Raw genomic sequence first — 14,431 nt, forward strand, 5'->3', positions numbered from 1 at the left:
TAGAAGCAGAGCTGCTGACGACATGCCTGCAAGACATGCTCATTCCGCACGCCGGTTCCCAGGTCAGGCCCACGTACTGGCAGCCACTCTCCTGAGGAAGGGCCCGCAGGCCAGCTCCGCCAAGGAAAGCCAAGAAACGGCCGTCCCACCAAATGCTCTTTGCAGGTAGCTAAGTATCGTGCTGACCGACCAAGCTGGCTCAGGAATCCTCTTGGTTCTGAAAGTTACTTACCCTGCGCTGCCACCTTAACCATCCTAAAGCCCCAATAAATCAGGGAAAGGATGGCCACACCCCGTGTAAAAGCCTAGGGTTGGCATTCAAGGCCTTCCTTTCCAACACAATCTAACTGGCTTAGTGGATGCCCTGCCATGTATTCTGCCTCTTTCTGCTGCCTGTGGTGCCGCCGGCGTGTGCTTGGACACGCCATCCCCCCCCCCCCGCACCCCATCATTCTGCCAGGGCCGAGCCGCTCCTCTCGAGCGCTGAACACTTCGAGGACTGAAATGCGGCCCATTCGTCTGTGTGCCCTGAACCGGGGCCTCCGCACAGGGCAGCTGCTCACACACTTCCTAGAGCAGCATCGCCGCCGACGTCAGACGGCATCGCCCACAGCCGCTTCTGTGAGCCCCTTGAGGTCCGGCGCCGTCGCGGGGCCCAGAGGCACCCAAAGAGGCTGCTGGACGAGGAAGGCCGGCCGCTGGGCCGTGTCACAGAATGGCGAACCACAAAGGACCCGCAAGCCGGGCGTCCAGAACTCGAGGTCCGGCCCACCGAATCCCAACCCGGATCCTTTCTGGCAGCGAGTGTGGCCCAGGGAGGGCCGGCCAGGGGCACCGCGGCGGACGCTGCCCAGCAGGCTACGTGACGCTTAACGACAAATTACCAAGGAAAGGGCCGGGACGTCACTCCTTAAAGGCGATCACAGTTTACTGTCTGCAGATAAACTCATGATCAGAAAAGGAAGATGGGGGACAAAAGGAGTCACGGCAGCCCTTAGGGCGAAACGTCCCGATCCTCCCACTAGACGAAGGGGAAGGATCCAAAGTCAGTCCATGTCACAAAAACTCAACACGGCTCGGCTTAGGCCAGTTAAAAAAAAGTCATAAAAACCAGGGCGGGGGCAGGAAGAGCGGCAGAAGACACGAGGCGGCCGCCATGGGGGAGGGGGGGGTGCCAGGCCAGGCTGGCCTCGTGGCTGGGCCTTCGGAGCCCAAGAGCCTGGCAGGCAGGTGGGCCTCCCCTACTCGTTCCCCCGCCGGCTCTTCTTGTGGCTTTTCTTCGACCTGCAAAAGCAGCACAAATGACTTCCCTGAGAACTCGCCCTGAGTGACTCGTGTACTAGGCCCGAGCGCCCAGCCTCGCCCTGCCGAGCCCCGGGGATGGCATGCAGGCGGGCCTCCCGGGGGGACTCTGGCACCGAGAGCCACGAAGAAGCATCATTGTGTGCCAGACCCTGAAGAAAACCTCCTGTTCTCCGGGGAAGCCCCCCAGGGACCAGCACTGCGCTAAGGCTTGCTTTACAACACCCAAGGCGGCAGGTGGGGCCCTGCCAATGTCCCCTTCCCAGGCACCCACATCTGAACCCAGTCTGTGCCTCTAGGGTGCTCCCCCACCTCCCATTACAGAATTCAGAGAAACCCTTCATGCTGCCATTCAGCGAGTACCTTTCGGGTGACTTTGAGTGGCTCCTGTGTCTGTGGCTCCGATGATGGCCTGTGAGAGGCAAAGACAGACGGATGGCGGATTCCCAGGAAATTGTCCCCCAGAACATCTTTGTCCTAGAGCCAGAGGAGGCTCTGCACCCGGAAGTCATCCCCAGCCCTGTGAACCCCTGAAGGGCGCCACTAACTCAAAGACTCCCAGCCCCGAGCCCAAACGAGCCAAGTGGGAAGGCCCCGGGCTTTGGGCCCACACCCAGCACGCGTGATACCTGGAGATTTGGATCGGGAGCGGTGACGCCGTTCTCGGGATCGGCTCCTGTGGCGTCTCGGGCTCTTGCTGCGATGCCTTTCTCGACGGGGGGAGGGACTGTGGGGAAACAGCACGAGAAACAAGGCTCACAGCAACCCCAGACCCCCAACATGGAGCTGGAAGAAACCTCGGAGACGACCTTCTGCCCCAGCTCCACGGCCCCTAAAGGCGCCCCCCGGCACTCACTGCACACTTACTACAACTGAACCACATCCTTCCGCTAACGAGTAAGAAGCTCACCTCCTCCTTTTGGGGGACCGGCTGCGTCTGTAAGGGAGGAAAGCGGAATGCCTGAGTGTGTGGCGCTGCCACCCGCATCCCCAAGCAAGCTGCAGCCCCGGGACCCCCATTACCTCCGGGGAGATCGGCTCCGGCTTCGCCTGTAGCGCAGCGTCGGGGAGCGACGGGGCTTGTCCAGGTCACGGTAACTTCGCCGGCGGTGATCCGGGGAGGGGGCCCTCTCCAGCTGAAAAGAGGCAGATCACAGGCAAGTCAGTGTCTTGGTGGGCTTTGAGAAGAACCCAAAGATCCTGCTCAGCAAGGATGCTGCCCCTTAGAGCCAATGAGGGATGACTCGCACCTGGGTTCAAATGTGGCCTCATTCTCTTCCTTGCTGTATGGCCCTGGGCAAGTCACCTATCCCCATTGCCTAGCCCTTACTGAGCTTCTGCTTTAGAACCAGTAAACCAGTACACAGTATTGATTCTGAGATAGAAGGCAAAGGCTTTTTTATATGCACACAACACATCCACAAATGATTTAGAAAGCTGGAAGTGGATGGGAAGTTCTGGGTTTAGGGTTTTTCCTCAGGACCACACAGTGTGCTTTTAACCACTTCAGGCCCTGCCAACGGTTCTCTGCAGAATAAAAAGGCTTCCACTCTTGAGGGTTCCATAGAGTGCAAAATCCCGCCAGCTTTTCTCTTCTCTCTCCCAGTGGGCTCCGGATTACTGAAAATATTCCCACTTCCTATCAGTAAATCCATTTTCCTGCCTTTAGGAGACTAACACGCACACGCAGACACACACGTGCCTCTCACTTAGAACAGCTGAGAGGATGCCCACAGCTCCAAGGAAAAGGCCCAACAAGGTACTCTGTGGCATGTGGCAGGACAGACAGAAGGCCCAATAAGAGGAGCCTGGGGAAGTGTGGAACAGCCAGCATCCACTGAGGCAGAGGCCAGAGAGCGCCCAGGACAGAGGGCGGAGCAGGAAGCTGGCACACAGCACCCACAGAACCAAGGGCATGAGCTTAATCCCACTGTGACGTGACAAGGAGCGGACAGGGGCTCCCCACAACCCTGTTTAAGTTGTGATGATTCTTTTTCTAAAACAAGAAGCCCCCACGAACATAAGCGAGTGTAGCCTCCTCCAGGAAGCCTTTCCCGTTTTCTCTCCTGTCTCCTAGAGAAGGCTTTGTATTGCTTTGTGCTGACTTCTCTGTGTCCGTGCTGGTCTCACTGGCTCACTGGTACCTAGTCAGCAATTAGCAAGTGCGCGCTGCAGCTAAGAGAGTGTCCCACAGCCCTGGCATCATGGCACCGACTCCATGCCAGGCACTGTGCTCTAAGAGGCAGAGCTTCCCTTGAAGCCCACCATTGGGCCCCCACACTTCTGTTGGACCACCTCCTGCCGGCCCGTTTCCTTGTCCCCCTTAGACTCGGTCTAGGCTCTCTGACGGCGGGGCCCCAGTCACCCACTTCTCTTGTCTCTTCACAGTCCTAGCGAGTGTCCACTCCAGCCTGAGGGTGCCCGCATGGCACCTGCCATGCTGGGGGGCTCGGGAAATGGACAGCTCCAGCCAGAACAGAAGCTTTCCAGCCTCCCATCCAAAAAGCACCTGAAAAGGACCCGCTTCCAGGTACCAGCCGCCAAAGGTGGGGGGAGAATTCTGTCCTCTCTCGGGGGTCCTGCCCAGGGTTGCGCTTTTACTCAGTGGAAGAAAACCATGAACTTGTGCAGTAACAGTGTATGGGTGAGCAAGCCCTAAGGCAATCACGAGCACTCAATTCAGAGGGTCCAGGGCAAGGATGCCAACTTCAGAGATGAAAACCAAAGCCCGGGGAGGGGTGGAGCCAAGACTGCCCACCTTGTCACGGCTGCCCTCTCAGGAGCTACAAGGGTGAGGTGGGCTTTCACCACTTATAAAGTGCTTCATCTGTGATTCCCAAAGGTTCTTTTCCAACAAAACTTTCTGAGCAAGGTGGGGGTGTGGGGAGATTTCTTAACCCCTTTTTATGGAAAGGGAAAAAAAGGCTTGAAGTGGTTAAAAGCGCACAGCTACTGTGTGGTACTGAGGAAAACCCCAAGTCTCCTAACCCCAAACCCATAACTTCCCATCCACTTCTCCAGCTTTCTAAATCGTGTGTGTGTGTGTGTGTGTGTGTGTGTATGTATGTGAAGCCTTTGCCTTCTATCTTAAAATCAATACTGTGTACTGGTTTACTGGTTCTAAAGCAGAAGAGCAGTAAAGGCTAGACAATGGGGGATAAGTGACTTGCCCAGGGCCATACAGCTAGGAAGAGAATGAGGCCACATTTGAACCCAGGACTTCCCAACTGCAGGCTGGTTCTCAATCTACTGAGCCACCTAGCTGCCCCCCCCCCCAAATAATATTCTTAAGTACCCAAAATGAAATGCATAGGATTACAAAGAAAATAAATTCTAGTAAAATATGGTTAACAAAATATTGAAAACAAATTTAAAAAAAAAAAAAAAAGCTAAAACCCAGTTTGCAGACCCCAGGTTAACTGATCTGGAGACTTCAATCCTGGAAACTTTCAAGTGAAAACTCTGACCCTCTCTTGTGCCGCCCTCTCTCACAGAGGCCACACCCAGGGGCAGGGAGGGGAGGGCCTGTGGCTTGACCTTGTCATCATCATCCTCTTCTTCCTCCTCACTGGACTCCACATCGTCCATGTCCTCCTCCAGGGCACTGACTCGGGGCTCCAGCTGCTCGGCTTCTTCCAGCACGTAGCGCTTCTGCAAGGCACAGAGGCAAAGGCATGAGCCCCTCCCATTTCAGGAGCCCCCTCTTCACACCTGGGGAAGCATTAGAAGATACTGGGACTTACACAGAAGCCAAAGGGGGAAAGAGCTGGATCTACAGCCCAGGCCTTCAGATTTTTTTTTTTTTAAACTCTTACCTTCTGTCCTAGTAGCAATTTGAAGAGCAGTAAGTGTTGGCAATGGGGATTAAGTGACTTGCCCAAGGACACACTTAGGAAGCGTATGAGTTCAGGTCTCTAGCCCTGGCTCTATCCACTGAGCCACCTAGCTGCCTCCAGAACACATTTTTTTTTCATTTTAGATACATATTATTATATTAAGAAAAGATTCATTCTATTCTTATGCTTTTTCATTTGAATAACAAATTTCCCCATAAGTTTTCCAAAGTCACATAACCCAAATTGTCTCCCCCCCCCACCATCACCACCCCCCAACAAGCATTTCAATCTGGGTTTTACATGTATTATCACACAAAACACGCTTCCATATTATTCATTTTTTGTAAGTGAACAATCTGATAAAACCTAAACCCTAAAACATATACCCAGGTAAGTAAGTGATAAATCGAATGCTTTCATCTGCATATATACTCCAACAGTTCTTTCTCTGGAGGTGGAAAGCATTCTTTTTTAGAATTCCCCCCGAACACCTTTAATAGAAGCCAACTCTACAGTCAAGTCATGAAGTCTGTTGGCACAACATTCTGCCCATCACCATTTCTATGAAATTCATTTTCTCTGGTAACACCCTTTGGGAGGATTTATGCTTTGAAGGATTAGGGAGTGACATCAGGCAGAGTGTAGCAATGAGGAAACAGTGACGAGAGAAGGAAGTGATGGACAGAATAGGGAAAGTCATTGAACTCAGCACTCTAGGCATTTCCAAGACTAGAAGTTGCAAAGAAGATGCTAGTCTGCCTTTTTTTCAAAACTTCTTGAAGCAGAGGTCCTCACCTTTTTCATTGATAACTATATTTCACTATAATTGACTTCCTCTGTAATCCTAGATATTTTATTTTGGTTTATAACATGATTCTGAGAAGACCACCAAAAGGGTCCAAGACACACAAGATGAAGAGTCCCCATTATCAAGGTTTATGCACTAGCCTGATGTGCCATTAGAGTCCAGGCCAACTTTGAACAAGAATGTAGCTTGAGCAGCTAGCCAGAGGATAAAGGCCTGGGCTCAGCTAGCACAGCAAGCAGGTGGGGTCTGCCTGCCCCATGGGGTAGCCACAGGCTGCAGAGTTATGTAAAACCTAACCTGTAGCAGGAAACCAGATAGGGGAAGCATGACACTTAAGTCTTCCAGTAGCTGCAAGATTGCTTTGTTTGTGTTCTAGTAGAGAAAAAACTGGCCTCAGAGCTGGCAAGATCTGGGGTCAAGTCCTGTCTGTTATAGATCCTGATTGTGGGACTTTGGGAAAGTCACTGAACTCAGTACTCTAGGCAACTCTCAGACTAGAAGTTGCAGAAAAGTTGCCAACCTGCCTTCTTCCCCCACAAGCTCCCCATACACATGAAATCCCAAGTCAAATCCTTATCTCCAGACTATGTGAAGAGAGAAATCAGACTTTCTCTGCTTGGCCTCAGATGACAAAACCAGGAAAAATGGAGGGGATGTTCTAGAAAGGCAGATCTGAGGTCAACATAAAGAAAGACTTCCTAACAACTAATGGGGCCCAAAGGCAGAATAAGGGGCCTCCAGAGAGATTAAGGTTCTTTCTCCTCCCTGGAGGTCTTTATGACTACTTGTCAGGGCCATTTTGGAAGACATCCTTATTTAGAAGTGGACTAGACCTCTGAGGCCCCTTCCAGTTCTAGGAGCAGATGGTTGCAATGGACTTTGTCTCACAAGGCGGGGAAGACAAATGATAATTCAAAGTAGCAAGGCTGGACTACAACCCCAAGTCTGGAATCATCATCTTCTAAGCCACCTGGGAGCAGAGGGACGATGGGCAAGGAAAGCCAACTATACTTTGGTGGGAGCTTTTGTCTATTGCTAAGTGGAATGTTGTTCTTGTTGATTCCCAGCCATTCAGGGCCAGGCTCAGGGAAATGAGGCTGCTGTTTCAGTCTGGGTCCAATAAGAACTCTTGTCCCTTTGATGGAATTTTCCCCTCCAGAACCCTGCTTTCCTCCACTGCACAAATCTCTCAGTAACCACCAGTCCAACACAAGCTGTACCTTGCACAGGGACCCGCAGCTAGGTTGCACAGGGACCCGCAGCTAGGTTCTTTCTAGGCTGCTGTTCTGGCAGCAGAGAAACCTGAACAGTGTGATTCTGAGCTGGCAGCCTACATGCCCATGAAAGTCATTTCATCTGACCCTCTCATTTGCCAGATGTAGATGGAGAGGCCCAAAGGGAGGCTGGCCCACCAGTGAGTTAATGGCAAGGCTAGAGTCCCAGGACCACAATCTTTCTGCCACACCAAGTGACCGGAGATTCCCTTAAGTCATTAGGGCTGAATTTTCCCTTCTGCTCCATTGCCTGAGGCAATGTCCTTTTCAGCTTCCATACTTTTAAACAATACAGACCAGACCTGAGGCTCAGAGCACCATATAGAGCCCAGGACACTCTGCTCAGGAGACATCTGTCTCTTACCTGAAGCCGGGGCAGGATGATGTCACAAACCCGCTCACTGTGTAGTAGCTCATCAATAAACTCATCCACGTGCATCAGCTCAAATTCTGGGAAGAAACAGCCAACAGCTCAGCCCAGCAGAGTGCCAAGCAGGAAGTGGGGACCTGGAGAGACTGACCGAATCTAGAGCATCAGAAAGGAAGCCAGAAAGCCTGATCCACCTGGCTGGTGAGAAACGGGGGCCATGATCAGAGCCCCCTGCAAGTTGGTTCTGACCCAATGCAAGGAAGGATTTCCCTAAAGTGAAAGCATTCCAACAATGGACTCCACCTAGTCACTGAGGATATAGAAGAGACACAGCCCCTGTTCTCAAGGAATATGGACTCACTTTTACTGAATGACATACAAAGTATAACACCCCTGTAGGGGGTGAGGGATGGAGGGGGAGGGAGGGCTGAAAAAGGAATTCATATTTTAGACAGAGTTCAGTCAATCTACAAGTATTTACTGAGTGTGTCCTGTATGTCAGGCACTATGCTAAGTACCGGGAATACAGAGAAAGATAAAGGATAATCCCTGCTCTCAAGGAGCTACTCACAATCTCATGGAGGAGAAAACATGTTAAAGACTATGGACAAACAGGATATAAACAAAATAAACTGAGGGGAGTCTCAAAGGAAAGGTGCTTGCACTTAGGGGGAATCAGAAATGGCTTCCTGCAGGAGGTTAGGTTTTAGTTGAGACTTGAAGGAAGCCAGGAGGCAGAGATGAAAAAGAGTGTTCCAGGCCTGGGGCACAGCCAAGGGAAAGGCTCATTCTGGAGATGGAGGGTCACAGGTGAACAACAGTAAGGATACCATTATCCTAGATCAGAGTAGGTGCAGGGGTGAGACTTTTTATGTGAAGGTTTGAGACTGACTTTAAGTGAGGGATGAAGGACACAGAGCCCAGATGGCTTTTCCTGGGGTGGGGAGCACCTTCCCACCTAAGATGAAAAATAATGGTCAGGGGTATAAGGCACCATTGCTGGGGCTCCCCTTTTGGCCAGGGTCTTCCCAACACAACTGTCTATGTGGTTAGCCTTTTTTCTTTCCCTCATCCCCAGCTCTCTTGGGTGAAGACATTCCTGACTACAACTTGGAATTTACCTGCTAATTCCAGAATCTCATGATATGCTTTCAACTAAGCAGCCACTGGGAATGACGGGAAGACATGTGGGTCAAACAAGCATGAGACAAGGGGGTCACTGATCTGAGTTCAAAAAACACAGCAGGATCACACTCACCTCCATTTCGGTTCTGGCTCTTAATTTTCCGATAGTCATTGTATAGAGGCTCTAAATACTTATAGCAGTCAATGGCAGTGCCCGTCAGCCTCATGTACAGGGCCCCCAACATGCGGACATATCTGAAAAAAGAAGTCAATGAAGTGGCCACCCTAAGATTCAGGAAAAGGCTAACACCCTCAGATAACTAGCAGTCCTCAAAACATACAAATGACTTGTCAAGACCTCTACTAGGCCTAGACCCCAAAAAGACCCTAGGAAAAGGAAGGACCCATAGGCCCAAAATATTTGTGGCAGCTCTCTCTGTGGTGACAAAGAACAAGGAACTTGGGGGATGTCCATTAACTGAGAAATGGTAGAACAAGTTAGGTTATATGAATTTAAAAGAATTACTACAATGACATAAAAAATGGCAAAAAGGATAATTTCAGAGAAACCTGGGAAGACCCGTATGAACTGATGCAGAGTGAAGTGAGGGGAGGAAGAACACTTTACACCAGGGGTCGGCAACCTTTTTGGCCGTGAGAGCCATAAACGCCACATTTTTTAAAATGTAATTTCGTGAGAGCCGTACAGTGCTCACAGTGCGCGCTCCTGTAACAGCGCCTGAAAAAAAATTGACTTTATGGCTCAAGAGCCATACGTTGCCGACCCCTGCTTTACACAGTAATGGCTACAACATTGTCCATATAAACCACTCTGAAAGACTTCAAATCCCTAATTAAGGCAATGAGCTGCCATGGTTCCAGGGGACCAAGGATGAGGCCTGCTACCCACCTCCTAACAGAGAGCTGACAGACTAAAGATGCATTTATGCACATGGCCAACAGGTGAATTTGTTGTGCTTGACCACATGTGTCACAAGAGTTTTGTTTTTCTTTGAAACTGGTAGTAGGGGTAAGAAGGAGAGAAAATAAATACTTGTTAAGTGGAAAACAAAATAAAAAGTTTAAAAACCATATAACTCGTTAGTTTGCCAGGTGGTTCTGCCATTCACCAGCTGTGTTACTTTAAGCAGGTGACTTGTGGACTTGGGTTTCCTCCTTTGTCAATTGAGGCTCATCCACCTCAACAGTCTCTGCCTCCCAAAAGGGCCAAGAGAACCAAGTGAAATACACAGGTGCCTAATAAATGTCTACTGGATGAATGTATATAAATGTCCTTTAATTCTTATTATTTTCATGATCTCCCCTCTGGCAGAGGAAGAAGCTGCAGTTCACCAAGAGCAGAAGCTATATGTCACCCTCTTACTACCAGCCATCTTTGGTGAAGGCTCCTTCCTCCCAAAAGACCCAGTCAAAGACCTGGTTCCCCCATTCACCTACTGCAACTGTGCTCAGTTCACTTCTTAAGCCTCAGTTTCTTCAACTGTAAAATGAGCAGCGATAGTTTTAATGCCTACCTCACAACCCTCTGGATTCAAACAAGAAATAACAGCTGCTCCTCCTCCTCACCCCTACACCTTGTGTCTGGCTAGATTTAAGTTTTACATGGAACAGGGCAGCTAGGTGTCTCAGTGAACAGAGTACCATGCCTGGGGCCAGGAGGACCTGGGTTCAAATTTGACCTCAGATAATTCCCAGCTGCACGACTTGTAACAAGTCATTTAACTCTTAACTACCTTGCCATTGCCACTCTTCTGCCTTGGAATTGATACTAAGATAGAAGGTAAAAGTTTTAGAAAAATTAATGCTAAGACAGAACTTAAGAGTTTAAAAAAGATTTCCATGAAGCTCCTTCTTCCCTTTCTCCCTCCCTCTAAGGAAGAAGCACAGGTGTTACTGCTTCTCCTTTTATAGTTAGGGTAAATTTGCCCAGAATTCTAGTCAGTGAACGTGAGTGGAAAGGAAAGTTACTGTGTAAAGCTTAAAGCACAGGTTATTGCTGAAATGGGCTCTGGGAGGTTTTTTTATATTCTTGTACAATGTCAACTTGACTCAACAGTGATTATTTGTTGTTGAACCTCCAGACCCTTACCATGCTCTATTAAATCTTAGGGAGAAGCAAATCTCAGCTCAGAGCTTCTATACTAGAGCTGTACAATGTGGTATGGACTGACATTAGAAGAGAGTGAAGTCCCCATCACAGGAGGCATTCAAGTGGTAAGTGGATCAACCCTTGACTGGGGAAAGGCCAGACATCTGCTGCCATCTAATCCTATTAACTACAGACTCCTGAGCAGAAAGAGATATCAAGTGGTCAAATGTGGGTCCAACCTTCCCCCACAATGCAGGAGCCCTCTCTATAATATTCCTAATGAACAGCATGTGGCCAGAAGCAGAGGCAGACTCTTCTACCAGGGAACAAATCTGCCAGCTTCTAAGTTCTTCTTTCTAAAGGTGAGCTGAACCTGGTCTCCACTTCCACCTTCTTAAAGAATGGGCATGACCCACTTCCATCTGATGCCCCTTCACATAACACAGGCTCACTGCCCATGCCTCTCCTCTCCAGGCCAGATTAATCCCAGATCCTCTGACTTGCCCTGCTATGATGCTTTACTAGGAAGCCTCCAACAGGTTGTCAATGAGGCTCTTAAAAGGTGACAGGGTCAGGCCAGTGCAATAAATCTGTCTTCCTCACTTTTTTTCCTAACACCTTTTTGATAAAAGTGACTGGAGATGCTTAGGAGAAGAGGAGGGCGGAATTGGATTCTATACATCATCTCTAGAAAGGGGCTTTATAGTTGGAAAGCACCTTGGTGTAACCATCTAATCCCACTTCCTCAATTTACTAATCAGGGAACTGAGGCCCAGGGAGGTTTGACAGAATCATACAAGGATTTTTTACTAGAATTTAAGTCCATTCCTACTTAAAGTCTACTGAAAAGTTATAACTCCATAAGGAAGTAAAGACCAACAGTATACCAGAAAGAACACAATTACTAAATAAAAGAAGAAATTCCTGTCATCAAGAGTAACCTCAGGAGATTAATCTGCTGAAGACTCACCCCTTAGCCAAAGCTGCACTAAATGGGCTACTGGGTATCTGCATCTTTCTCACTTACTTGAAATCCTCATTTTTAATGAATTCTACTATGATGTCCTTCTCCGGTTGTATTTGTAACATCTTCAAGGTCAGGCACAGGAAAGGAGTTGGCTTGATGTTGCCGCCATAGACGCCACCCACGAACCTCAATTCCATGGCTTTATCCACAACAAGCTCAGCTGAATCCAAAAGATAAAGTTACAAGGGAATGACCAAGCTAACCAGACAAACCTGCAAAAGTTTTCAATGTACAGAAGCATGGCTTGGCCCTCAGCTCTATACATTCATCAAATGTTCACAGGAAACTCTTAAGGCAATGACTAGAAAAGTGCTTTTCCCTTATCAATAGCTCTGCCCATTCCTAGAACCTGAAAATAAGAAAATATTTTAGCCTATTAAGGCCAACATTCTAATGTTTTATTTCTGTTTTTTAAAACCCTTACCTTAGGGGCAGCTAGATGGCTCAGTGGATTGAGAGTCAGGCCTCAGACAATTCCTAGTGGTGTGACCCTGGGCAAGTCACTTAACCCCAAGAGCTCTTACCACTCTTCTGCCTTGGAACCAATACAAAGTATTGTTCTTATTGTATGTGTTGCAATAATAATAATATTATTGTTAATAATAATACTGTGTCTGAGGCCATATTTAAACCTAGGACCTTCCATCTCCAGGCATGGCTTTCTATCCAATGAGACCCTTTGCTGCCCCAGAATGACAGAATGTTAGTCCTTTCACTTCTAGTTGGAAGGGTTAAGTTTAGGTTTCTGAGTGCTCTCCCCCTAAAATTATTTTGTAGGTTTTTGATTGACTTACTTGCATCTACAATGTTCAGTCCACCCCAATCCTCCAGTAGACTAAGTTCTGGAGAACAGGGCCTATTTTAAACTTTTTAGGCCCAGTATTGAGAAGTATGTGGCACACAGCTTAGTGTATGCTGAATGAAACCAAACATGGACAGTTCTGATCATCAAGTTTTCCCTGACATTAAGCAGATACCCTATATAGCTCCTGGCAAAGGATCATATATTTCTTCTACATGTTGTTGTTGAGTCATTTCAGTCCTGCCTGACTCTTCATGGCCCCAAGTAGGGTTTCCTTGGCAGAGATACCAAAGTGGTTTGCCATTTCCTTCTCCAGCTTTTTGACAGAAGAAGAAACTGAGGCCAAATTTTAACGCAGGTCTTCCTGATTCCAGGCTTAGCTCTCTATCTACTGAGCCACCACCTTGCCTACAGCTTATGCTAAGGAGCATCCAAGGGCACATATCAAACATGGTGCCTCATTCCTGGATGGTTGTAGAATAAGAAATATGCTAGAATGAAATGGGGCCCAACTATAGTGTCCAAGGGGCTGCCAGTCTTCTCCAGTCCAAACTCAATAATATCTGGGGATAAGGTGCCTCTGAGACCGTCCAGTCTAGGCTGGATGTGAACACGTACACAACCCGGGGGGGGGGGGGGGGGGCAGCCGGATACAGAGGGAAGGGCCTGGAGCTGGAAGACCTGGGTTCGAATTCTGCCTCTGACGCTTTCCAGCTCTGAAATGAGGACCCGATTACACCAGCTTCCGGAGTTCGTATAGTGATAGGCACTGATTAAGCACCTACTGGGTTGCTGGGAACAAGAGGACCAAAATGCCCTCCAGAAGCTTGTTTCGCCGCGACAGAACCTAAGTACCTCCTAGGCAGGGTCAGGCGCTGGGGTACAAGTACAGGACGGAGGCCGTCCCCCCAGCCCCAAGGGCCCCGGTAATACTCGAAAGAAGCCTAAACGTCAGGGCCTGTAGGAGCTCCCGGGGCTCTGCTTGAACATTTGCTCTTACACGGAGCTCACTGCCAGCAGGGATTGGGGGGCGAGGAGGGGGCGGAGACGAGGAGCATCCTCCTTCCCGAGAAGGCCTATCCCCGTGAGGAGACGCTCGAGGCGGGTCAGGGACAGACCTCGACCCCCCACCCCCAGCCGCTCACCTGTGAGCCCGAAGCACTCCTCCTTCCAGTACTTGGACTCATAGATTCGAGTCCGGATGATCTTCTCCACCAGATACTGCGGGTTGGTGCCGTGGATGCTGTGAGCATCCTTTACCGTCCGGTTCGCCATTTTCGGAAGCTGGCGGCGGCGGTGCCTACTCCACGGCACTTCCGGCGGCCTCCTTCTGCGTCACTTCCACACGAGCCAAGCGGGAAGTGTGATCTGAGAGGATTCGGCGCGGGAGATGACGTCACATAGGCTGACACCTTGGAATCGGGCACGCGACAGCGACGTCTCTACCTGCCCAAATGAGGCCTTGCAATGATGATGTAAGCGAGAAGAAGGGCGTAGGGGCGGAGCTCCTGGACGTCGAGCGGCATTTTGAAGGAGGGAGGGGCGGAAGAGGGAAGAGGCGGAGACAAAGGCTTCGCGCCCGGATGGATGGGGGCGGGGAAGGGGAGGGACCTTACGGCACGTAAGGGGCGGGACCAAGTTGGTTTGGCGCGAATTTTTCTTTTTTTCAAGGTTCTTTCCAGCTTTGCTGGCGGCGGCGGGAAAGGATAGCTGCTTTCACGCCGAGTCTCGGAGGGAGCGAGGGGCTCTAGAGGGTGAGCTTTGGGGGCGTCCCGGG

General features: G+C 49.7%; 1 protein-coding gene across 1 annotated transcript; it reads right to left on the bottom strand.

Moving 5' to 3' along the window:
* Nucleotides 1–1,149: 1,149 nt before the first annotated feature.
* PRPF38A (pre-mRNA processing factor 38A) lies at nt 1,150–13,942 on the bottom strand. Its single transcript, XM_044672072.1, has 10 exons — nt 13,800–13,942; nt 11,853–12,012; nt 8,849–8,970; nt 7,585–7,670; nt 4,840–4,953; nt 2,326–2,438; nt 2,213–2,239; nt 1,932–2,029; nt 1,666–1,714; nt 1,150–1,284 (listed from the first exon to the last, which is right to left on the bottom strand). Exons 1-10 carry the CDS (start codon nt 13,927–13,929, stop codon nt 1,242–1,244), a joined length of 942 nt encoding a protein of 313 aa, XP_044528007.1. The 5' UTR covers nt 13,930–13,942; the 3' UTR covers nt 1,150–1,241.
* Nucleotides 13,943–14,431: the final 489 nt, after the last annotated feature.

Source organism: Gracilinanus agilis, chromosome 4, assembly GCF_016433145.1.
Source record: "Gracilinanus agilis isolate LMUSP501 chromosome 4, AgileGrace, whole genome shotgun sequence".
Classification (NCBI taxonomy): domain Eukaryota; kingdom Metazoa; phylum Chordata; class Mammalia; order Didelphimorphia; family Didelphidae; genus Gracilinanus; species Gracilinanus agilis.